The sequence below is a fragment of the Bos taurus genome, chromosome 9 (genome assembly GCF_002263795.3).
Source record: "Bos taurus isolate L1 Dominette 01449 registration number 42190680 breed Hereford chromosome 9, ARS-UCD2.0, whole genome shotgun sequence".
In the NCBI taxonomy this organism is placed as follows: domain Eukaryota; kingdom Metazoa; phylum Chordata; class Mammalia; order Artiodactyla; family Bovidae; genus Bos; species Bos taurus.
In genome coordinates this window covers 34,257,536-34,283,227 of record NC_037336.1, presented here as the reverse complement: position 1 = coordinate 34,283,227, position 25,692 = coordinate 34,257,536, and the positions used below count along the sequence as shown (strand labels likewise).

The window sequence follows — 25,692 nt, the reverse complement described above, 5'->3', positions numbered from 1 at the left end:
TCCAACCATGTCATCCTCTGCCACTGTCTTCTCCTTTTGCCCTCAGTCTTTCTCAGCATTGTGGTCTTTTCCCATGAGTTGGCTCATGGCATCAGGTGGCCAAAATATTGGAGCTTCAACTTCAACAGCAGTCCTTCCAGTGAATATTCAGAGTTGATTTCCTTTAGGATTATCAACTGGTTTGATCTACTTACAGTCCAAGAGACTCTCAAGAGTCTTCTCTACTTCTACTGTATTGAATGCCAAATTGAAACACTTCATGTTATTATCTTGGCCTGGGATATGGGATGTGTTGGTGGAAACTCATTCCAGGTTCAGGGACTCACCATGCACAAGAGGATAGATAGCCCATGTATCCATACAAGTATAATAGCATATGGCATGGACACTGGAAAATGAGGAAGCTGAGCAACACGTAAGCATTCCATTACCAATGACAAGTTGCCACGTAACAAATATATACACAAGGTTTGTGGAAGACCTTTGGAAGGATTTTGATTAATTGGGGTAGAGCAAAGGGATCATGGTTCTGTTTCTTATTTTTATCCTAGAAGACAATTGATTCCAATTTGCAACAAGGATTCAGAATGATTGTTTGGGGCTTTATGGAAGTATGTAGTTTTAAATTTATCTTAATTCTGTCAAACATCTTTCCTCAGGGTTTCAAAGAACTGTGGCTATTGCAGACTCAAATTACAACTGGTTTTATGGTCCGGAAAGCCAATTAGTGTTCCTGGATAAATTTGTCATGCGTAACGGCAGTGGCAACTGGTTGGCTGACCAGATCAGAAGGAACCGTGTGGTGGAAGGTCCAGGGACGCCGTCCAAAGGGCAGCGCTGGTGTACTCTTCACACGGAATTTCTCTGGTATGCTACATTGTACTGGCTTGAAAGAGAAATTGTACCCAGGGGCACCGTGTGTTAAATTTTTTTGCATTAAAAAAGAAAAACTCATCTTCATGCCACCTACGCACTCGCAGCTTCTGTTCAGTTCATATTGCAGTATTGAGACTCTGTTAGAAACATTTCCTTCCATTTAAGATCTAATTACTGTTTGCTGTTTTTGCTTTTCTTGTATTAGAGATATCCTTGGCTCACACTGTTTCATAGATACGCATGTTTTGATTTACATCATTTTTGAAATCATCTAAAGAGAAAAACCACAAAATTTAGACCTAGTTTTTCTGCTAATCACACTGAAAGAAAAAAAAGGTAGTAAAATGTTTTGTTTTGGTAAATGGAGCATTATAATCTTCTAATAGCAAAGCTGTTACTAAATTTTCAAAACTATTTAAAAGTGTTTGACAGTATTTGACAGTTTTACTTTGATAATAAAAGAACCATGTAATTTTTTTTGCCTTAATCTTTTAAGCCTAGAAAGAGCAGCCAGGGTCTCCTTTTTTAAAGTACTGCCAAATACATTGTTGGCATCCAATAAATTAAAGTTAAAATAAAAGGTACAGAGAATTGGTTAATCATTAATCCCTGATGTCTTTTCAAGCTATTGAAATTTGCATTCAACTACAAAGTAAGCTTGCATGGTTTGATTGCTGCTTTTCATTAAAAAAAAAAAAATAAACAAGAGGAAGAAAAATGTTAGTAGAGTGATAACTGTCATAGTTTAACCATCATTTTTAAGAACAGTCTTCACAGATGAACTACATATATTAATATGTAGCCATTCCTGACTCCATTTAGGGGTATGAAGTAATTACTTAATAGTGTCTTCTGCTGCTGCTGCTGCTGCTAAGTCGCTTCAGTCGTGTCCGACTCTGTGCGACCCCATAGACGGCAGCCCACCAGGCGCCCCCGTCCCTGGGATTCTCCAGGCAAGAACACTGGAGTGGGTTGCCATTTCCTTCTCCAATGCATGAACGTGAAAAGTGAAAGTGAAGTCGCTCAGTCGTGTCCGACTCTTCGCGACCCCATGGACTGAGGCCACCAGGCTCCTCCGTCCATGGGATTTTCCAGGCAAGAGTACTGGAGTGGGGTGCCATTGCTTTCTCCAAATAGTGTTTTCACTTACCCATAAATAAAAAACCAAGAGAATTCTATAAAGTTGCTTCTAGGAGTCAGATCAATGGTAAGTCTAACTTGGTTCAGAATGTGCCTTTATGGAAATATGAAAACTGACTAAGGGATTTCTCTGGTGGTCTTAGTGGTTGAGGAAGTAAGATCCCGCATGCCGTGTGGCCAAAAAAAAAAAAAGAGAGAAATAAATGGTAAATACCTGAAAAAATGACCAAAACCTGAGAGAAGGATGACCAGTTTGCTTATATCTAGATTTGTTAAACCGTGGTAATTAAGCCAACCCTCTACTCAAAGTAGATATTTTTGATGTCCTGAAACAAACTCCAGAACAATAGACAAAACAGCCCAAATCAAGTATCAATAAGCCAAACTGCCACAGCTGATGGATTCGCTTTAGAGCCCTAAGAGCTAGTGCAGGTCTGCCTTTCTTCCCTTGAGCAGCAGATCATGTGAACCTGTCAAGGCTATTGTCTGAAGTCACCAAAAGCAAAAAGTCATCTTCATTATTATTTTTACAGCCTTTCTGAATCAAGACCTGTGTTCTTAATCACGGGTTAATTAAGTAATGTTAATTATTGTCTTACTTTGATAATAAACCTGTATCATAAATTAAGATAAGAAATTTATTATTAAAAAAGCATGCAGATTAAAACAAAACAAAACCTTTGGATTTTTGTCTGGATTGAACAATGGGAGGAACAATCATAAATCCCCCCACTATTAGATTGTTTCCTGAATTTCATGCATTTATATTCTTAGGTATTGCATTGGCAGTAAATTTTATCTAATATGTGGAGTTGGACTGTATTTAAATTTATTTTTTTAGAGGGGAGGTAAGTACCAAATTTGAATTTCAGTTTTTTGCAGAACAATACTTGCTTATCACTAAGTGATGGTGCTGTGCTGTGCTTAGACACTCAGTCGTGTTCGACGCTGTGACTCCCTGGACTGCAACATGCTAGGCTCCTCTGTCAATGGGGATTCTCCAGGCAACAATACTGGAGTGGGTTGCCATGCCTTCCTCCAGCAGGTCTTCCCAACCCAGGGATCGAACCCAGGTCTCCCACATTGCAGGCAGATTCTTTACCGACTAAACCACCATGGAAACCCAAGAATACCGGAGTGGGTAGCCTATTCCTTCTCTGGGGGATTGTCCCAACTCAGGAATCGAACCGGGATCTCCTGCATTGCAGGCAAATTCTTTTACCAGCTGAGCTACCAGAGAAGCCCACTCAAGAATTGCTAGAGTCTAAATATTTTTTTAAAGAATTTTTTTTTTTTTGATGTGGCCCATTTTTAAAGTGGTTATTGAGTTTGTTACAGTATGGCTTCTGTTTTATGTTTTGCTTTCTTGTCACGAGGCATATGGGATCTTTGCTCTCCAACCAGGGATTGAACCTGAACCCCCTGCATAGGAAGGTGAGGTCTTAACCATTGGACCATCAGGGAAGTCCCTAGAGTCTAAATCTTAGTGTGTGGTTTCCTAGAATAGGAGCCCCTCAACTAGAGGTTTGGGTGAGCTGCTTAATTCTCTGAGCCCCAGTCTTATTTGGGTGGCAGTTCTGAAATCATTAAGTGAGGAAGGTCCATGTAGAGATGATCAGCAGCGGTCATTTCAGGCTCACACCCTTCACAGATGTAAAGGTAAACTCGTCTCCCATTCACCAAGGACATTCCTCTACTCATGCTGATTGTGCATGGGTGTTTCAGAAAAGTCCATAATGCAATCTACACTGCCAGTGCTCTGGGTAGCATTTGTGTGTTGTTTCCTCTAGCCACGTTGCCATGTGGCATCACCGTTCTGATATGTCCTTTCACTTCTATCAGAAAATCACATAATTTTTAAAAATTAATTCTTTCAGGTATGATGCCAGCTTGAAATCTGTCCCCCCTCCCGATTTCGGCACCCCGACATTGCATTATTTCGAAGACTGGGGCGTTGTGACTTATGGAAGTGCGCTGCCTGCAGAAATCAATAGATCTTTCCTTTCCTTCAAGTCAGGAAAACTTGGGGGACGTGCAATATATGACATTGTCCACAGAAACAAATACAAAGACTGGATCAAAGGCTGGAGGAATTTTAACGCAGGGCATGAACATCCTGATCAAAACTCATTTACCTTCGCTCCCAACGGTGTGCCTTTCATTACTGAGGCTCTCTACGGGCCGAAGTACACCTTCTTCAACAATGTTTTGATGTTTTCCCCAGCTGCCTCCAAGAGCTGCTTTTCTCCCTGGGAGGGCCAGGTCACAGAAGACTGTTCATCAAAATGGTCTAAATATAAGCACGACCCAGCAGCTAGCTGTCAGGGGAGAGTGGTTGCCGCAGTGGAGAAAAATGGGGTGGTTTTCATCCGAGGAGAGGGTGTGGGTGCTTATAACCCCCAGCTTCACCTGAGGAACGTTCAGAGAAATCTGATCCTCCTGCATCCGCAGCTTCTCCTCCTTGTGGATCAGATACACCTGGGAGAGGACAGCCCCCTGGAGAGGGCAGCAAGCTTCTTCCACAATGTGGATTTTCCTTTCGAGGAGACGGTGGTAGATGGGGTCCACGGAGCTCTCATCAGGCAGCGAGATGGCCTCTATAAAATGTACTGGATGGATGATACTGGCTACAGTGAGAAAGGAACCTTTGCCTCAGTGACATACCCTCGCGGCTATCCCTACAACGGGACGAACTACGTGAATGTCACCACGCACCTCCGAAGTCCTGTCACCAGGGCAGCTTACCTCTTCATAGGGCCATCCATCGATGTTCAGAGCTTCAGCATCCACGGAGATGCTCAGCAACTGGATGTGTTTGTGGCCACCAGCGAGCATGCCTACGCCACTTACCTGTGGACAGGAGAGACTGCAGGGCAGTCTGCCTTTGCGCAGGTCATTGCTGACCGGCAGAAAATTCTCTTTGACCGGAGTTCAGCCATCAGGAGCAGCGTTGTCCCGGAGGTGAAGGACTACGCTGCTCTGGTGGAACAGAACCTGCAGCATTTTAAGCCCGTGTTCCAGCTGCTGGAGAAGCAGATCCTGTCCCGCGTCCGGAACACAGCCAGCTTTAGGAAGACTGCCGAGCGCCTGCTGAGATTTTCAGATAAGAGACAGACCGAGGAGGCCATCGACAGGATTTTTGCCATATCACAGCAGCAGCAGCAGCAGCAGAGCAAGTCCAAGAAGAACCGAAGGGGAGGCAAGCGCTATAAATTTGTGGATGCTGTCCCTGATATTTTTGCACAGATTGAAGTCAATGAAAGAAAGGTTCGTCAGAAAGCTCAGATCTTAGCACAGAAAGAACTGCCTGTAGATGAAGATGAAGAAATGAAAGACCTTTTAGATTTTGCAGACATAACATACGAGAAACACAAAAACGGTGATGTGATGAACGGCCGGTTTGGCCAGGCTCGGATGGTGACAACGACTCACAGCAGAGCCCCAGCGCTGTCCGCCTCGTACACCAGACTGTTTCTGATTCTCAACATTGCTATTTTCTTTGTCATGTTGGCAATGCAACTGACTTATTTCCAGAGGGCCCAGAGTCTTCATGGCCAAAGATGTCTCTATGCAGTCCTTCTGATAGATAGCTGTATATTATTATGGTTGTATTCTTCTTGTTCCCAATCACAATGTTAGTATTGAAACTATAAGTGGCTTGATTGTTTTGTGGTCACAAGTCTATGCAAAAAGAAGAGAAAAATTCATTGCCCTAGTTTATTACCGGATTTTTTTTTTCAGATTCTTTTAACAAATTAAGGGGAAAGTACTTCCACATAAGAAACCAGGAACATGGAGAACTCAGTATGCATAGAGGCAAAGAATTAGGAATAAGGGTAACTTGGTTGTCACACAGTGTTTCTGGAAATGTTTGTTTTGGCGGATTTAGGAATCCATATAATACTACTCTTAAAAGAAAAAAAAGTCTGGTTTTAAGTACTGTTTCTTTTTAAGAGAAAGAGATAGAATTGGATTTTATTAATATTAATTTAATGCTATTAGCACTCTCCAGATACTATTTTATGGAAAGACCCAGGCACACAATTCTGAAAAATACAGAAAGTTTTTTAATGTTGTAATCATGTTGAAAATAAATGTTGGTAGGTCCTGGTTATGATGGTGTCGACTTCCTTGGAGAAAAATTCATGTGAATAACAGTGTCTGCATATTGGGTTATTGTTCAGATAACATGGTAAAATGATGGCAAAAGGTTGTTAAAAACTTGAGATATATCTCCAGCAGAAAACATATATTAATGAATGAACATTTCCTTGATGATGTTGGTTTCTGCATACACATAATTGACTGCTTTTACACATCCATTGGTTGTTCAGTAAGTAAAACAATTACAGATAACTTCCTATTTTCCTTCTATGGACAACTGTTACAGACCCAATGACTAACTTCAAAATAAAATATTTTATATTTGACTTGATTTCGATACCAAAGAAGACGGGGAAGCTAAAATTTGAATATAATTCTCATGTTTTTTTAATAGAAAACTTTCTCTAAGTTTATTTTGCTAAATAAACATCATAATTGTGATTTTTCTGCAGTGTCTTTCTTTTTTCCATTCCATTCCATTTCCATTCCATTCAACATGTATTCAACAGTTTTGAAATCTTTGAAGAAAACTGTTTATTTGAACTTGCGTTAATTAAGCATAAGTTGGAATAAGCAAAATAAGTTGCTTATTTTCTTTTTTGTTGTTTAAACATATTTTAAACAGTTAGACAAAAGCCAAACTCTGATATTTAGGTAATATCAAACTTTAAAAAACGATTTTTAAAGTTTTATTTAATTCGATAAGAGCAAGGGCTGCTCTCTGGTTGCAGTGTGCGGGCTTCTCATTGTGGTGGCTTCTCTTGCTGCAGAGCACAGGCTCTGGGGCACTCAGGCTTCTGTAGTTGTGGTGCACGGGCTTCGTTGCCCCGAAGCATGTGGGATCTTCCCAGACCTGGGATTGAACCACTGTCCCCTGCATGGCAAGATGTATTCTTAACCAGTGGACCACCAGGGAAGCCCTGTACCAAACTTCTAAAACATAAAATTTTTGAATTTTGATTAAGTCCTCAGGAGGTAATAGCAGTACAGAATACTGGATATGTATTCCACAGATTGGTATTTCAGCATAAGAAAATGATATACTTAAAAGGAACTTGAGTGGATTGTCTTACATTTAGCATATTTTGAGTTTTCTGTATTTCTCCCTCAAAAACAGAATATGTTTGGCTCAAGTTTATAGTAATACATTCGCTGATACAAATCCAAGGTAATAATGACCACCTTTTCGTTGTACATGTCCTTTTGGTTCATGAAAATACTGATAAGTAACAGAAAACAAGAACGTGGAGAAACTTAGGAGCCCCTTTTCTCAGTTTTAATTTTGAATCTTCTTACACTAAAAAAACCCCACAAGTCTGACTTTTCACTGTGCTTTACTCATACTGGAAATCTAGAGAATGACTTCTGAGGAAGTATTTTTTTTTTTCTTTCATGGAAGAAATCTCTGGGGAGGATGTCATTACACACTGTTTGAAAGAATAATGTTTTCAAAAGAATAATGCTTCCGTTTGTCCTGCATGGATGCTGTTACGGGGTTTTAAACTTGCTTTATGTGACAGATTCTCCGTTTACTTAACCTCATTCGACATTCCTCTCTTCTACTCTTTCTCATTCAGAAAGGATGAATTGTCTGAAATGATCAAAAGCAAATTTTGAAAAAGAGGGTAAATTGCTCTTTGAGGCTACCAAGCAAACCTGATCCCAGACCCAAAAACTCAGGCATACTTTCTCATAGAGATGAAAAGTGCTTTCCTTTTGTTTTCACTAGTTTAGGGCAGGCAGTGAATTTGTCCCCATAGCATGATCCAGTGTAATACATTAGCTCACTTAAAAAGCAACTTTTAAAAATACAGTAATTGCATATCTTTAAAACAAAATTAATTACAGGATTTGTTTTCCTTCTAGTGGATCTTGTATTTATTTTAATTGAAAAGATATTTCCACAGTCAGTGACTTAAGTGGTGAAGCAAGAAAAAAAATGCTAAGACAGATCACAGCTCTTCATAACAAGACATGCTTTATATCAGGGATACTGCATAGATGGGGAAAGAGTGGAAACAGTGTCAGACTTTATCTTTTTGGGCTCCAAAATCACTGCAGATGGTGACTGCAGCCATGAAATTAAAAGACGCTTACTCCTTGGAAGGAAAGTTATGACCAACCTAGATAGCATATTCAAAAGCAGAGACATTACTTTGCCAACAAAGGTCTGTCTAGTCAAGGCTATGGTTTTTCCAATGGTCATTGGTCATTCCAACCTCATGTGAAGAGTTGACTCATTGGAAAAGACTGATGCTGGGAGGGATTGGGGGCAGGAGGAAAAGGGTACGACAGAGGATGAGATGGCTGGATGGCATCACCGACTCGATGGACTTGAGTTTGAGTTGAACTCCAGGAGTTGGTGATGGACAGGGAGGCCTGGTGTGCTGCGATTCACGGGGTCGCAAAGAGTCAGACACGACTGAGCGACTGAACTGGACTGGAACTGGACTGCATATTTGAATAAAACTAAAGAACTCTTTGTATCTTCCAGAAAAAGAAGCGATGTTAAATCTGTCTTGAAACTGAGTAATTAATTATGGAATCTGTTTCAGCACTGCTCACTGAAAGGAGTATTTCAGGTTTACTGGATAACATGGGAACTTTGTTCAGAGGATTGGCAGGACTTTGAGTCCTCACCCTAAAGAAAATTTGGGCATCTTGAGCCTACAGAGCTTGTCTGTGTAGTGGAAGAGGCCTGTTTCCTGGTTGGTAACTGATTAGATTCTTAACAGCCATAATGATGGATGAGACCTATTTGCTGAGAGAAGTCTTTTGAGATCCTTGTTATAACTTAATAAAGTCAACTGGAAGACATTCTTAAACTGTTTTAATAATTAGAATCTATTATGTCACCTAGAATTTGAATTTAATTCTGCCACAAAGATTTTAGTCATAGTTTTTAAGAAGTACCAACTGTTCGAAGGTTACTAGAAAATAGTTTTAACATACAGACTTTAATTTTTTAAGAAGAAAAATTTATATTACAACTTAACCTGCTTTTAAAAAAATTTTGACAGTTCACAAACCACCACAAAAGAAATGGAAATTTCCCCAAATTTTTGAGAGCAAACAAGTGATGAAATGCTTGTATTTTTGTTACTTAATAAAAAAATGCATGTTGATCGTTAGAAATATAAATCAAGATCAACTGGACACTTCTGAGAGTTAAAAGAGAAGCAAACAAGATTCCGAGACTGTTCTAGGCAAATTAGGACATATGGTCATCTGTGTCTTAGAGTAATTCAGGAAATAAAAGGGGCGGGAGATGTTTATGAACATCTGAGTTCAGTGCTTAAAAAAGAAGCTTGAGATGATCTTGTCAACTACAAATTGCCACTTGGCATTGGCTTACCTACTTATCTGCCTCTACAAGGATTAAATAATGTGCTACTGCAGCTGCTGATTTTCAGCAACCCCTGAAAGGAGTTCAGGGTGGAGAGCAGAAAAGAGGCACTCCATACTCAGAAAAAATTGGCAAGACAAGTCTTCAGATAGATATTTTCAGGAGCTGATTTTATGAACCCAATTCTTACATCTCCCCATATCTAGAAAAGCACTAAAATCCTTCGTGGTGATGACTGTTCCTCATGACTAGCTAAGCTTCATGAGAGTAGCAAAAATCTGGAAAAATACGTGCTTGATGGCAAGTATCCCCCTTCATCAAAATCACATATATACTGATCTTCCCCCCTGCCTCTTGGGAGCAGTTTCTCAGAGTTCTCTGGGGTGCCATCTCCCCGACTGTGGTCCTCACATTACCCCCAATAAAACTTAACTCACAACTCTCACATTTCACATTTTTTTAAGGTCACCAATCTAAGCCTCCAGGTGCAGAAACAAACTCAAGCAAAGGGAGGTTTTATCTACTTATTCCTGTACTTACATCACTTCTGTTGGCAAATCACTTGATTTTTTCCTCTTTAGGTTTGCATTGAGAAGAGTTCAGTTTCTGCAGCTTATTTAGCTTATTGGTGTAGGTAACTTGTTTTTCCAGCAATGTTTCAGCTAGATATGTGCTTTACACTATATAGTATTAGTGAAGTACTGACAAGTTTTCAGGAAATGACAAAGAAATCATGCATTCCAATACATGGTCTAAATATTAAAATTTCAGTCATCAATTATTTTAATAGGTTCAAACCCTATTAAGCAAGATGTGATTGCCATGCAAAAGATAAAAGTTGATGAAGTTACATTATGAGTTTCCTGTTCTTGGCAGTGCAGTTTCTTTTGGGGGGTTTCCTTTCTGTTTTTGTTTTCTGTAAGTTATAAGCACACATCATTGGAAAAGTAAAATAGCACTGCTGCTGCTGCTAAGTTGCTTCAGTCGTGTCCAACTCTGTGCGACCCCATAGACGGCAGCCCACCAGGCTCCCCCGTCCCTGGGATTCTCCAGGCAAGAACACTGGAGTGGGTTGCCATTTCCTTCTCCAATGCATGAAAGTGGAAAGTGAAAGTGAAGTGCTCAGTCGTGTCCCACTCTTAGCGACCCCATGGACTGAAATAGCACTAGAAGGCTTGTAGTTTTAAAAGCCTCCTGCCCTCTCCCTTTTCACTCTAGATTCCTGCTTCCTGGAAGTAACCAATTTCAGACCATCTTAGCTGTTGGGTTCATTACATCCTTGTTTGTGTTTAAGTCTAAAATTTCCTACCAATGAAAAGAGGATTTAACTCTTTCACTCATCTCCCCTTTCTTCACACTTGCCTCACGCACCACCTTTCTTCTCACAGAGCTATCATAACTTTTGGCCCACTCTCGGGAATTTATTTTACTGACAGTATTTGTATATTAAAACTATGTAAATATGACTTAAGGGCTGGCCATGTTCTTACTTCCTTTCATATACAACTTTGTTTTTCCCAGAGTTAATGATTATTTCTTTTTTTTTCTTCCATTTGCTTAGTCGTCAAGCAGCATCATCTTATCCCCAGACTTTCCAATATAAACATGCATCTTATTCTGTTCAATCACATCTAAGTCATCTGGCAGTTCTTTTTGTTCCTGGGACCATCCTTGAATGATGGTTGTTGTCAAATATTTCTCCATGATTCTGAGGATTCTCTGCACCTCTTTTCTGTGTGTATCTTTTGTTTCCTGGCCCCAAGTTTCCTTTTTCTTTATTAATATCTTTTTGAGATATTAATATCTAAAAATATTATCTCAGGTAGGATAGATATGATATCTTACCTGAGATTCCTGAGAAAGGAGGCATGGGAAATAAAGTTTTGTCTCCTTCCATTTCTGAACAATTATTTATTCTCTCCTTCACTTGATTGATCACTTTGCCAACAATTTATTCTGGAAATAACTTAGAGTTGTGAAGTCATGGCTCCATGACTTTCCAATTTCTATTGTTGCCATTGCAAAGTCTGTTACTGAGTTTTCTCTTGGACAGAAGTTTTAACTAGAGAGAAAGTCTCTCACCTCCTCCCTGGTTAGTTCAGTGGAGAGATGTTGGAGGAGGAAGTCACTTAATAGGCCTAACTGTTGTGTTCTCAAAGTCAAGTGGAAAAAGGGGCTAGAGTCTCAGTGTTTGGTAAGTAGACAAGTATTCTCTAAGCCCGTGCCTCCCCTCGGTTGTGCTGTGTCTTTAAACCACAATCCTCTTCTCAGTCCCTCTTGGGAGCCGCAGCCTCATCTACCGCTGGCATCCAGGTGAACTCTGCCTGCTGTGATTCCATTTTCCACTCCCTTGCATTCCAACACCCACAGGCACCAATTCCTTAGCATACTTGCTCTTTTGCTGAGTGAATTGGCTTGTTTCTGTCAACTCAAATCCCATTTTCTTGTTTATGTGGATTTCAGCCTCCTGTTTAGTTACCATTCACCCGTCTACTCTCAGCTCCCACCGTCTTGTTCTATTCTTCATTCATTCACTCTGAAAATATTTTTGAGTACCCACTAAGTATGAGGCACTGTTCTAGTGCTTAGAATACTCCATCTGTGAGTAAAATAAAGAAACATCCTGCCTTCTTGGTGCTTACCTTCTAGGAATGGTCTGACAAATTTGCATAATTCATAAGTAAATTTTATAATCTATTAAAAGCTAATAGGTGCTGTGAGGGTAAGGGAAAGACGGGATAAGGAAATCTGAGAAGGGAAGGGTGTCATGGGTAGTCAGAATTGTCTTTCTTGACATCCTCATTCCTAGTCTCTTTTTCATTTTTAAAATCCCTTAAGTGGATTGCATAGAGTTTCGGTAGGGATTATAAATTCGTTCATATCCAGTATGTGTGACTAGAAGCCCCACATCACCTTTCAGGTGAGTTGACAATAAGAATGACAGCGACATGTGTTTATTGGGTACCTACAACCTGCCAGGTACTGTGTGAGGAAGTAGAGGTTTGGTAGAGAACAACCACAAAATAAAACATGGTCCTCAGGTAGTTGATGATATGAGTGAGTGGGTGGGTGGGAGGAACAAAGAGCAACAATCACGACAAAAACATTCTGCCAAGTAGTGCTGAATATTGTGGCGAACAGTCTAGATAGGAGATAATCAACTCCCTTGACTAAGTCTAGAGAGGGAATATTTAAGGCCCAGCTCATAGGCAAAACATCTGACCAAAGAAGTGCCTGTTCTGTGGGAGCGTGTTGATAAAACATGATGAATCAAGGGGCCCTGAGGATATTTGTCGGACACGACTCAGCAACTGAACTGAACTGAACTGAACTGAACTGAGGATATTTGTCTCTGAGTCTCATTTACTATAGGAGAGCAGGCTGCCTGCCTTGGCTCTGCCCCAATCACCTGTCTCACCTGACTGTCCCTTAATAAACAGAAAATTGTCCAAATTTTCCTGCCATTTCTATTTTCAGCCTGCTTGTCTAAGGAACTTCAACTAGACTGATGTGGCTGGAGTGCAGGGTGAGTAATAATATAAGGTGATGGGAAACAAGACTGAGAAGGTAAAAACAGGGTTATGGAGGAGATGCTCCTTTCTTCTCTTTCCATTTAATTAAAAAAAAATAACACCAATTGGGACTTCTGTGGTGGTCTAGTGGTTGACTCCACACTTCCAACGCAGGGGGTGAGGATTTGATCTTCGGCTAATCCCACATGCCCACTGCATGGCCTAAAAATTTTTTCATTAAAACAGTTACCACCAATTGTACGAGCATTTTGAATAATCTAGGCAGTTGCATTACCTTCTAAATGAGAAAAGTTGAAGTACTTCTTCTACATGTCTAATTGGGAAGTCTTCGTTACAGAAGAATCATATGATATCAATGGTGAATCTCAAAGGAAACATCGATGATCTGGGATGGGCTTTTGAGGCTTTGGTTTAAGGCAGACTTTGAGGCACCAGCTTCTAAAAACACTTCAATCAGCCCCTCACTTTCCACATCAAACAATGAAAATTGATTTTAGTATATATTTATGAATTATTTTCTGAGCAAGAGTTCGCAGTAGTTTAGGTACCTTCTTTTCCTTTCAAAGAAGTGGTAATAGCAGGATACTGGAAATACCTTTCTGTCTGAGGGGAACATCTTGTAAATTTCCCCTACTTTCCATTTTCCCCCATTTTTCAGCATTTATTATTTACCACTTTTAAAATTTTGTCCAGGATAAGAGACAAAAGGTGAAAGAAAAGAAATTCCCATGTATTGCCTTCCTGTGAGATATTCTTGATTTCTTAGCTCCCTCACCTCACTCTTTGAGGAATTTATTTTAATGACAGAAGAATGGATCCATGACATTTGTTAGGGTTCTGAGGAGAATTCTTAGAGCCCTGTGTATATTTAAAGCTCTGTTCTTAATACAAAAAAAAAAAAATTTGAAGAGAGGAAAGTATGATTATTTTGAAAGATGAATTCACAGAACTTTTGTCAAAGTTGAAAATAAATTGCAATAATAATTTAAAACAGTGAAAAGAAAATTTTAAACATTGCTGTTATTGAATACTGCCCTTGAGTCACACTTAAGAGACATAAAGAGATCATTAAAATTGCTACTCCATCTGTCTTCTTCGCTGGACTACACTTGGACTACACTCTCTTGCTTATTGTATATACATGGTTCTAACACAGTACCTGGCACATACATGGTACCTAGAAGATACTTGATGAATTGATTGACTGAATACATGAATGGAGCACAGAAGACTGCAGCATCCCAAGACCTTAACATACAAAGCTCCAGCTCTTACCGTGAGCTGGTATCATTAACCTCCCACACATTAGATCCTGGAGCTGTTTCAACATGGTCATCTCTGGGTTACGTGGTGGCCCTAAAAATCAATCTTCAGGACAGAGTACATGACAAAGACAGATGTGAACAAGATACACTTGCAGCTGCTCTATGGCCATTACATATATGGTGGTCCCACATGGGATTGAAAGCCCAGATGTCAAAGCACAACTTAAAATAACACACCACTAGTGTGGGATGTTGTAAACCACCGGTAATCAGCAGACTCTTGCTAAGCTTCAGCTATTATCTGTGAGAATGCCTTTTGAGTTCATGTCATTGTGCAATCTAGGGAGCGAGGCTATGCCAGCACAGCTGACTTCCTAGAGAACATAAGACAATGTGACGTGGGCACCAGGAATGTGGGCAGGCGGTGCGGCTGCGAGGGTGGGTTATTCATCTGGCTTTACAGCCACACCTACACCGTGGAGAGTCACACCTTGGCACCTCGGGGTACACCCGACTTCCTGAAAAAGGTTCTGGCAAGGGGAGGATCTTGTCTAAGTTATTGAATGTTTTCCTCTGTTTCTAAATGAGTTTCTGTGTTGCCTAGTGGATGTTTTAAGAACCTTATAGGTGATGAGAGGACCTTTGTGAATTCACTGCTGAGGAGAGGTCATTTCTTATTTAAAAAAATAATTTAGATGCCAGAGGAAGAAATCGGGAATGAAAGAGTATTTGATAGTTCTGTAAAACAAATTTTGTGGGTTTTTTTTAATAGGATATAAAGAGCCCACATGCTAGGCTTATTTTATAAAATGTGCTAAGATTCTTGAAAACGTTGCCTAGTCCATGTTTATACCACAATTATATTAAAGCATATGGATGCCAATGATGATAATAGGCAAGAACTCTGCACACATCTGCATGCTGATTCTGTAAGGACGGAAGGAAGACGCTAGCTACAGCCCCGTCTTATAAAGTAGGAAGCTAGGCCCAGAGAGGTTAAGGAATGTGACCAGAGCCATACAGCTTGCAATTTTCATGGGCTAGTGCATGAAGTTCAATATAAAACAATGTTTCACTATTTGCCGTTAATTATTTAGAATGTTCAAAGTGCCACATTATAATTGTTTATTAATTGAGTTATCAGTATAGTTATATCAAACATATTTTGATATACGAATTTTTTACCTTTAATCTTGTGAAACTGAAAAGAGTAAGCAAATTTTTTTTGTCAAAGTAGATTTTTTTAAAAAATAAGACAGACTAAAGGACATCCCTATAATTTATTTTAAAAAATAAGTTGGTAATACTTCCACATCCAATGTCATTATTACTTCATCACTCTGCCCTCATTTTAGAAAAGAGAAAACTGGGACTCAAATCATCAAATAATAATGAACATAATTTAGAAATCACTACAACTCTGTCATAGTTCAGGACCCTGCAGGATGGTTTACAGAGAGTATAAGCTATACAATCAGCTCAAAATCAGACTTTTATGTTTTATTTCTAGTCTCATCCTGCACTCGAACTGTGAGTTATTTTTCTTCCAAAGTAGAAGAGTTTCATAAACATAAAACAAATTATTTACCAATTTTTTCACTTCCATCTTTAATTTAGTATTGTTTCCTGGATTTTTACTTTAGTCATAGATGCTTGCGGTTTTTCAGGTGGTTGAAGTCAATAAAGTCATTGTAAAACTAGTGCTTTTGGTTGGCTGGCCTCGACAAAATAAGCCACATTTTCCTAAAGATGAAAAAGATTTGGCTGAATTAACTATTGACAATAGTTATTCTCAATAGTGGAGATATAGAAGAAGCTAAAAAATATTTCTTTCACAAACAATACATCTCTTAGACTTCCAATCCTTTGTCACACTGATTTTTTTTTAAACCCCAGTCTTATATAGAAGAAGAAAAATGGAACTTTTGTCTTCTGTTTTGACAGATTCTCAGAATTCTCTGTTTTTCACTTTTGATTAAATTTTGTCACTTCTTGACTGAGTGTTTATATTTTTGGCGACCATGACTGTTTCTTTAAAAGGCTAGAATTGTGTGTTATAGAATGTTAGAGTTAAAAGGGACCCCAAAGATGGTATAGTCCAGCCCTCCCATTTTATTGTTGAGGAAACACCTTGCCTGGCATGTCTGCACTTTAGTGCAGGTGAGGGCACTAAATCATCATTGCTTATTTTGACTTTTCTACTGCTAGTTGGACCATCCCCAGGTTAGGGAATAAGGTTTATGATGCCATCAATGACTGTTGGATTGTTCTTCTCCTAAATAATCTCAAGTGAGTTATAGACTTAAATTTTTAATTATATTATTTCTTTGAATAAAGACAGCTGATAGCTTGCTTACTAAATATCTGATTCTTCCTTTTGTTCTTGTTTAGAAGAGTTAGTGAAAGTTGCTCAGTCGTGTCCGACTCTTTGTGACCCCATAGACATCCATGGAATTCTCCAGGCCAGAATACTGGGGTGGGTAGCCTTTCCCTTCTCCAGGGGATCTTCCCAACCCAGGGATCAAACCCAGGTCTCCTGCATTCTTTACCAGCTGAGCCATAAGGGAAGCCCTTAGATGAGTTAAAAGTGAAGTCGCTCAGTCCTGTCCGACTCTTTGCGACCCCATGAACTGTAGCCTACCAGCTCCTCTGTCCATGGGATTTTCCAGGCAATAGTACTGGAGTGGATTGCCATTTCCTTCTCCACTTAGATGAGTTAAGTCAAGTGTAAATGCCCGTAGAGCACAATAAAACTATTATGTGGTGAACTAGCGCCCTCTAGTACAAGTCTGAGTCAGCACTGTTAAATAGTCTTTTACAAAGTGTAATTTGTGAAACTAAAATGTTCTAAACGCTGTGCCGGGTTCTTTACACTATCTCATTTTATTTTTTAATACAAGCATTGTATGACAAAGGTTGAGACAGCTCTGTAAGGAGATAGAGTAAATATGCAACGTGGTGAGGGCTACCTCAGGTGTGAGGGGAGAGTTGTAGACAGGGAATGACTGATTTTATTGAAGGATGCAGTGATATTTAAGAGGAGGAATTCTGGGAGTTCTCAGGTTAGTAGGGGAGACAGAACTCCGGAAGGGACTCTTGTAATAATCACATTAGTTAAGAATGATTGCAGAACTATATTATATACAGCGGGAGCAAAGAAACATTACCACTAAACTCTTGAGGTTCTGGAGGTAGTTTCAATGAAGAGGTGACATCGGGCTGAGTAATAAAGAAGAGGAGTTAGTCAGATGAAGAACTGCCAAATGCCATTTAAGGCAGCAAGTGAGAAGGCAGGGAATTAAAGAAGACCGTGACATGTAAGTACAGGAATGTTGGGGGCCAGTGCTGTCAGAAACTGAGGTACATGGGATGAAATGGGGCAGAGATGGCTGGGGCAAGACTTGGAAGAGCCTCTGTGCTAACACCGGGAGCATACAACTTGTCATCCTGACAACTGGGAGCACTGTGCGTTTTCAACTGGAAAATAACATAATTACATTTCTTTCTTTCCCTGACTTACAAGTTGAGAGATATAATCTATGGTCAGAAGACTACTAAAACAAACATACCTTGTAAACATAATCATAAAGCAGACATTTTTGTAACCTTTTTCCTGGTACAGAAATATAACCTTGGAAACACCCTACCCATCTCCCAACCCTAGTCATAATCCCACTCAAGCCCTCAAGACAACAACCACTTTTCTTGTGATTCTTTTTTTTTTTTAATTTTATTTTATTTTTAAACTTTACAATATTGTATTAGTTTTGCCAAATATCGAAACGAATCCGCCACAGGTATACCCGCATTCCCCATCCTGAACCCTCCTCCCTCCTCCCTCCCATACCCTCCCTCTGGGTCATCCCAGTGCACCAGCCCCAAGCATCCAGTACTGTGCATCGAACCTGGACTGGCGACTCGTTTCATACATGATATTATTCATGTTTCAATGCTATTCTCCCAAATCTCCCCACCCTCTCCCTCTCCCTCTCCCACAGAGTCCATAAGACTGATCTATACATCGGTGTCTCTTTTGCAGTCTCGTACACAGGGTTATTGTTACCACCTTTCTAAATTCCATATATATGTGTTAGTATACTGTATTGGTGTTTTTTTTTCTGGCTTACTTCACTCTGTATAATAGGTTCCAGTTTCATCCATCTCATTAGAACTGATTCAAATGTATTCCTTTTAATGGCTGAGTAATACTCCATTGTGTATATGTACCACAGCTTTCTTGTCCATTCATCTGCTGATGGGCATCTAGGTTGCTTCCATGTCCTGGCTATTATAAACAGTGCTGCAATGAACATTGGGGTACACGTGTCTCTTTCCCTTCTGGTTTCCTCAGTGTGTATGCCCAGCAGTGGGATTGCTGGGTCATAAGGCAGTTCTATTTCCAGTTTTTTAAGGAATCTCCACACTGTTCTCCATAGTGGCTGTACTAGTTTGATTCCCACCAACAGTGTAAGAGAGTTCCCTTTTCTCCACACCCTCTCCAGCATTTATTGCTTGTAGACTTTTGGATCGCAGCCATTCTGACTGGTGTGAAATGGTACCTCAAAGTGGTTTTGATTTGCATTTCTCTGATAATGAGTGATGTTGAGCATCTTTTCATGTGTTTGTTAGCCATCTGTATGTCTTCTTTGGAGAAATGTCTATTTAATTCTTTGGCCCATTTTTTGATTGGGTCATTTATTTTTCTGGAGTTGAGCTGTAGGAGTTGCTTGTATATTTTTGAGATTAGTTGTTTGTCCGTTGCTTCATTTGCTATTATTTTCTCCCATTCTGAAGGCTGCCTTTTCACCTTGCTAATAGTTTCCTTTGTTGTGCAGAAGCTTTTAAGTTTAATTAGGTCCCATTTGTTTATTTTTGCTTTTATTTCCAATATTCTGGGAGGTGGGTCATAGAGGATCCTGTTGTGATTTATGTCAGAGAATGTTTTGCCTATGTTCTCCTCTAGGAGTTTTATAGTTTCTGGTCTTACATTTAGATCTTTAATCCATTTTGAGTTTATTTTTGTGTAAGGTGTTAGAAAGTGTTCTAGTTTCATTCTTTTACAAGTGGTTGACCAGTTTTCCCAGCACCACTTGTTAAAGAGATTGTCTTTAATCCATTGTATATTCTTGCCTCTTTTGTCAAACATAAGGTGTCCACAGGTGCGTGGATTTATCTCTGGGCTTTCTATTTTGTTCCATTGATCAATATTTCTGTCTTTGTGCCAGTACCATACTGTCTTGATAACTGTGGCTTTGTAATAGAGTCTGAAGTCAGGTAGGTTGATTCCTCCAGTTCCATTCTTCTTTCTCAAGATAGCTTTGGCTATTTGAGGTTTTTTGTATTTCCATACAAATTGTGAAATTATTTGTTCTAGCTCTGTGAAGAATACCGTTGGTAGCTTGATAGGGATTGCGTTGAATCTATAAATTGCTTTAGGTAGTATACTCATTTTCACTATATTTATTCTTCCAATCCATGAACATGGTATATTTCTCCATCTATTAGTGTCCTCTTTGATTTCTTTCACCAGTGTTTTATAGTTTTCTATATATAGGTCTTTAGTTTCTTTAGGTAGATATATTCCTAAGTATTTTATTCTTTCTGTTGCAACAGTGAATGGAATTGTTTCCTTAATTTCTCTTTCAGTTTTCTCATTATTAGTGTATAGGAATGCAAGGGATTTTTGTGTGTTGATTTTATATCCTGCAACTTTACTATAATCATTGATTAGTTCTAGTAATTTTCTGGTGGAGTCTTTAGGGTTTTCTATGTAAAGGATCATGTCATCTGCAAACAGTGAGAGTTTTACTTCTTCTTTTCCGATTTGGATTCCTTTTATTTCTTTTTCTGCTCTGATTTCTGTGGCCAAAACTTCCAAAACTGTTGAATAGTAATGGTGAAAGTGGGCACCCTTGTCTTGTTCCTGACTTTAGAGGAAATGCTTTCAATTTTTCACCATTGAGGATAATGTTTGCTGTGGGTTTGTCATATATAGTTTTTATTATGTTGAGGTATGTTCCTTCTATTCCTGCTTTCTGGAGAGTTCTTATCATAAATGGATGTTGAATTTTGTCAAAGGCTTTCTCTGCATCTATTGAGATAATCATATGGTTTTTGTTTTTCAATTTGTTAATGTGGTGTATAACATTGATTGATTTGCAGATATTGAAGAATCCTTGCATCCCTGGGATAAAGCCCACTTGGTCATGGTGTCTGATCTTTTTAATGTGTTGTTGGATTCTGATTGCTAGAATTTTGTTTAGGATTTTTGCATCTATGTTCATCAGTGATATTGGCCTGTAGTTTTCTTTTTTTGTGGGATCTTTGTCAGGTTTTGGTACTAGGGTGATGGTGGCCTCATAGAATGACTTTGGAAGTTTACCTTCCTCTGCAATTTTCTGGAAGAGTTTGAGCAGGATAGGTGTTAGCTCTTCTCTAAATTTTTGGTAGAATTCAGCTGTGAAGCTGTCTGGACCTGGGCTTTTGTTTGCTGGAAGATTTTTGATTACAGTTTCAATTTCCGTGCTTGTGATGGATCTGTTAAGATTTTCTATTTCTTCCTGGTCCAGTTTTGGAAAGTTGTACTTTTCTAAGAATTTGTCCATTTCTTCCACGTTGTCCATTTTATTGGCATATAATTGTTGATAGTAGTCTCTTATGATCCTTTGTATTTCTGTGTTGTCTGTTGTGATCTCTCCATTTTCATTTCTAATTTTATTGATTTGATTTTTCTCCCTTTGTTTCTTGATGAGTCTGGCTAATGGTTTGTCCATTTTATTTATCCTTTCAAAGAACCAGCTTTTGGCTTTGTTGATTTTTGCTATGGTCTCTTTTGTTTCTTTTGCATTTATTTCTGCCCCAATTTTTAAGATTTCTTTCCTTCTACTAACCCTGGGGTTCTTCATTTCTTCCTTTTCTAGTTGCTTTAGGTGTAGAGTTAGGTTATTTATTTGAGTTTTTTCTTGTTTCTTTAGGTATGCCTGTATTGCTATGAACTTTCCCCTTAGGACTGCTTTTAAAGTGTTCCACAGGTTTTGGGTTGTTGTGTTTTCATTTTCATTCGTTTCTATGCAAATTTTGATTTCTTTTTTGATTTCTTCTGTGATTTGTTGATTATTCAGCAGCGTGTTGTTCAGCCTCCATATGTTGGAATTTTTAATAGTTTTTCTCCTGTAATTGAGATCTAATCTTACTGCATTGTGGTCAGAAAAGATGCTTGGAATGATTTCTATTTTTTTGAATTTACCAAGGCTAGATTTATGGCCCAGGATGTGATCTATCCTGGAGAAGGTTCCATGTGCGCTTGAGAAAAAGGTGTAATTCATTGTTTTGGGATGAAATGTCCTTTTTTTTTTTTAAGACCTTACTTCTCTGATGGCTTTCAGGGAAGGGTTTTTGTTTGTTTTTTCTTTTAAATACGGTATTTTAAATTTTATTTGTTAATTTATTTTGGCTGTGTTGGGTCTTCAGTGCTGCAGGGGCTTTCCTCTAGCTGCTGCGAACAGGGGCTACTCTCTGGTTGCGGTGTGCAGACTTCTCATTGCAGTAGCTTCTCTTACTGTGGAGCTTGTTCTAGAGTGTTCAGACTTCAGTGGTTGCAGTCTCTGGGCTCAGTAGTTGTGGTTACCAGGCTCCAGAGCACAGGCTCAAACACTACGGCACAAGGGCTTAGTTGCTTCAAGGCATGTGGGATCTTTCAGGGCCAGGGATCGACCCCTTGTCTTCTGCATTGGCAGGCAGATTCTTTACCACTGTGCCACTGGGAAAGCCCCTCCTTGTGATTCTTAATCATTTCTTTTTAGTTTTGTCACTTATATATACATCTTCAGAAAGTGAAGCTTCTGTTTCTGAACTTTTTATAAATGGAATCATACTGAATATATTCCTTGTGTTTGATTTCTATTGTTCAACATTATGTTTTTAAGATTCATCCTTGTTGATTGTTGCTGTAGGAGTATTTTTCTACATTGCCGTATAGTATTCTCATTTGAATATTTCACAGTTTATCTCATCTGCTGTTGTTCGATATTTGTTCTTTGATTTTTTAACCAGTTTTTGCATAATATGAACAGTAGTACTATGATTTTTTTTTACCCTATTCACAAGTGCATAACAGTTTCCAGAGTATATTAAGATTCCTTTTTCAGGAAGTTAACTCTACCAGGACTGTGTGGCAGAAACTAGAATGGGATGAGGTATAAGAGCCTGTCCACTTTCAAGGATGATGAAGAGGTCCAGTTTGAGAAATGGTCCTCAGAAGAATGGAGCTGCACAGGAAATGGAGGGGCACCCACAGCTGACTCTGAGTTTTCTAGCTTGAAAGACCGATAGCCTTAAAACTCTGGAGGAGAAATAAGTCTTAAGGAAAAGTGAGCTCTGTTTTGGGTTGGAGTCGACTGCTGGGCATCTAAGTGAAAATATCCACTAGGCAATCAGAAATGCCTATCCAGAACATAGGAAAAGAAGGGGCAGGGGATGAAGATTTTGGAAATGGTAACATACAGTTGGGATTGTCACAGTCAGGTGAAGGGAGAGTAAGGATAATGGACAACACTTTTTGAGCATTTGCTAGGTGCCAGGCATGTTCTGGGCTTCCCTGGTGGCTCAGAGGGTAAAGTGTCTGCCTGCAATGCGGGAGACCTGGGTTTGATCCCTGGGTTGGGAAGATCCCCTGGAGAAGGAAATGGCATCCCACTCCAGTATTCTTGCCTGGCGATTCCCATGGACAGGGGAGCCTGGCAGGCTACAGTCCATGGGTTGCAAAGAGTCAGACACGACTGAGCAACTTCACCTTCACTTTAGGCACTGTTCTAAGAATGTTAGTTGTAACAACTCACTTCATCTACCCAACAACCCAGTCAGGCAGGTAATGTTACTGTTTTCATTTTACAGATGAGAGATATGTAGTTAGTGTTAGCACCAAGAGGGGATTACACAGGCACTTTGTGTAGAAAGGAGTGAACTTCAGTGAGGACTAATATCCTGGTTGGGAGTCACCGAGTTAGGAGGAGAGCCAGAAGAGTATAATTAATAGTCAGACTTAACTTAATTAGGAAAGTACTGCAGGTGCCTGTCACTGCTGGGAGAGGTCAAGGTAGTGTGCCAAAGCAGAGTCAAGAACAGTCAAGCTCTGAGGCCAGGTGTCAAGGAAACCTACTCCGATTTCATTCATTGCTTCCAAGAAAGGAAGTAAAACCCCTCTAAGGAACCTAACAATAGAATAGAGAAGAAAATAGTTATTTCCCTTTGGTTGCTGTCTACAGCTAAATTACAAAGAAAAATCCCTCCTTTAAGTAATTCACTTATGCATGCGTATGGGAGGGGCTCCCCAGGTGGCATAGTGGTAAAGAACCCGCTTACCAGGAGATGCAGAGGACCTGGGTTCTATCCTTGGGTCAGTCCCCTGGAGGAGGAAATGGCAACCCACTCCAGTATTCTTGCCTGGAGAATTCCATGGACAGGGGAGACTGGCAGGCTACAGTCCACAGGGTTGCAAAGAGTCAGACACGACAGTTACCGAACATGAGCATGACCATAGGTATGAGAAAATGGTGCAGAAATGGGGCAGATAGTGGAAAAGTTGACCACTACATCCCAGAGAACTCTGCTGAGTAAACAAACTGAGCTGGGCAGGAAGGAGGGCAGCAGGAAGTCATGGGAAAGTCCCTGCTCCGCCAAGACCTGCAGCCCTACCAGCCCTCACTGTGGTTTGGAGGCTCTGAGGAGAGAGGGTGGGAGTGGGTGTTCAGGCAGCCCTACAGCCGTATCGGGACCTGCCCTGGTATGGCCTTGTCTTCTTCCTGGTGTTGCCCTGCTCTTATCTGGATAGACTTATGTACTGTCCGTCAGAAGGTTGGCAATTCAAGAATCTTTATGTTATTCTGAGCTGAATGACATGCACAGAAGGAATCAAGTTCTGAACTGAATAAAGCAGGCATGGTGCTGACTTTGCAGTGAGAGCAGAGACCATCAAAGTCTGCTTCTCATTCATTCACTGATTCACCCATTAGTACCACAGATATTTATTGAACACTGATAATGTTCTGGGTACAATGCTAAGACCTGCGTAACCAAAGAGGGATTAAATCAAGCATGGTCCTTGCCTTCATGAAATGGATAATCTAGTTGGGGATTTGAAAGACATAGCAAGCAGCAAATAGGAGGTTACAAAACTGTCATATGTAACAAGGAAACGAATATGAGGCTAAAAATAATCAAGGAATGGGTGAGGGAATCCAGAGTCTAGTCATAGAAGATCTGGTAGGCATGTCCCATGTTCAGTTCTCTTCGCCTCTAAGGCCTGGGAGAAGACCATACTTATTCTTTCCCTTGCAGTTAGCTAAAGCTTTGTGTCTGGTTCTGATCAGATGTTGCTACCAGAACAGGGCATTTCCAAAATAAAAATCATCTTTTCTCATCGTCACTATTTGTCCCATTTCTCCACCTTCCTCTCATATTCACACATAAGTGAATTACTTAAGGGAGGGATACTCTTTGTAGCTTAGCTGGGGGCAGAAACCAAAGGGAAAGAACTATTTTTCTTTATTTTATAATTAGATTCTTTAAAGAAGTTTAAGTAGTCATGTATGAATGTAAGAGTTGGACTATAAAGAAAGCTGAGCACCGAGGAATTGATGCTTTTGAACTGTGATGTTGGAGAAGACTCTTGAGAGTCCCTTGGACTGCAAGGAGATCCATCCTAAAGGAGATCAGCCCTGGGTGTTCATTGGAAGGACTGATGTTGAAGCTGAAACTCCAACACTTTGGCCACTTGATGCGAAGGGCTGACTCATTTGAAAAGACTCTGATGCTGGGAAAGATTGAGGGCAAGAGGAGAAGGGGACAACAGAGGATGAGATGGCTGGATGGCATCACTGACTCAATGGACATGAGTTTGGATAAACTCTGGGAGTTGGTGATGGACAGGAAGGCCTGGCGTTCTGTGGTTTATGCGGTCAAAAAGAGTCGGACATGACTGAGCAACTGAACTGAACTGGAAGAAGTTTCAGTTCCTTTCCTAAAATGTGGCAATAACTTAGCAGTCCAGTGGTGGACAGACAGAATGGAAACTGATAATGAAGGCTAGAGAGATGGCAATGCTTCTTATATGGTTGTTGATAAAACTGACTGTATTAACTTGGAAAGAAGATTATGTAGCTTAAAAAATATGACTCTGGGGGAAAAGACTGGAAAACAATGTTTCTAGTGTGTTGGTTGCTACTGGATATGTTTTGGCAAGGCTTTATAACGTCAAAAAAGAAACTGGCTGATTTGTGAGCAGAAATTAACAGGAATAGAGATATTTCACAAACTGAAGTTTGAAAAATTGGAAAACCTGATTGGTAACAGCCTCCATATACTAAAAGAAAAACTGAGGAAACCTCAAAAGACAAAGTCCATTAAAATAGATCTGGGGAAAGGCCAAATT

At 39.8% G+C, this 25,692-nt stretch overlaps 1 protein-coding gene across 9 annotated transcripts in view; it reads left to right on the top strand.

Moving 5' to 3' along the window:
• The window catches only part of DSE (dermatan sulfate epimerase), a 76,362-nt gene extending 69,797 nt beyond the window's left edge, over window positions 1–6,565 (top strand). For 7 of the 9 annotated variants that reach the window (XM_005210744.5, XM_024996545.2, XM_024996544.2 and 4 more), the window contains 2 exons: window positions 660–867; window positions 3,894–6,561. In XM_005210744.5, coding sequence (XP_005210801.1) covers window positions 660–867; window positions 3,894–5,655 — 1,970 coding nt within the window. In that variant the 3' untranslated portion in view covers window positions 5,656–6,561. 9 annotated transcript variants of the gene reach the window in all.
• The last annotated feature ends 19,127 nt before the right edge of the window (window positions 6,566–25,692 follow it).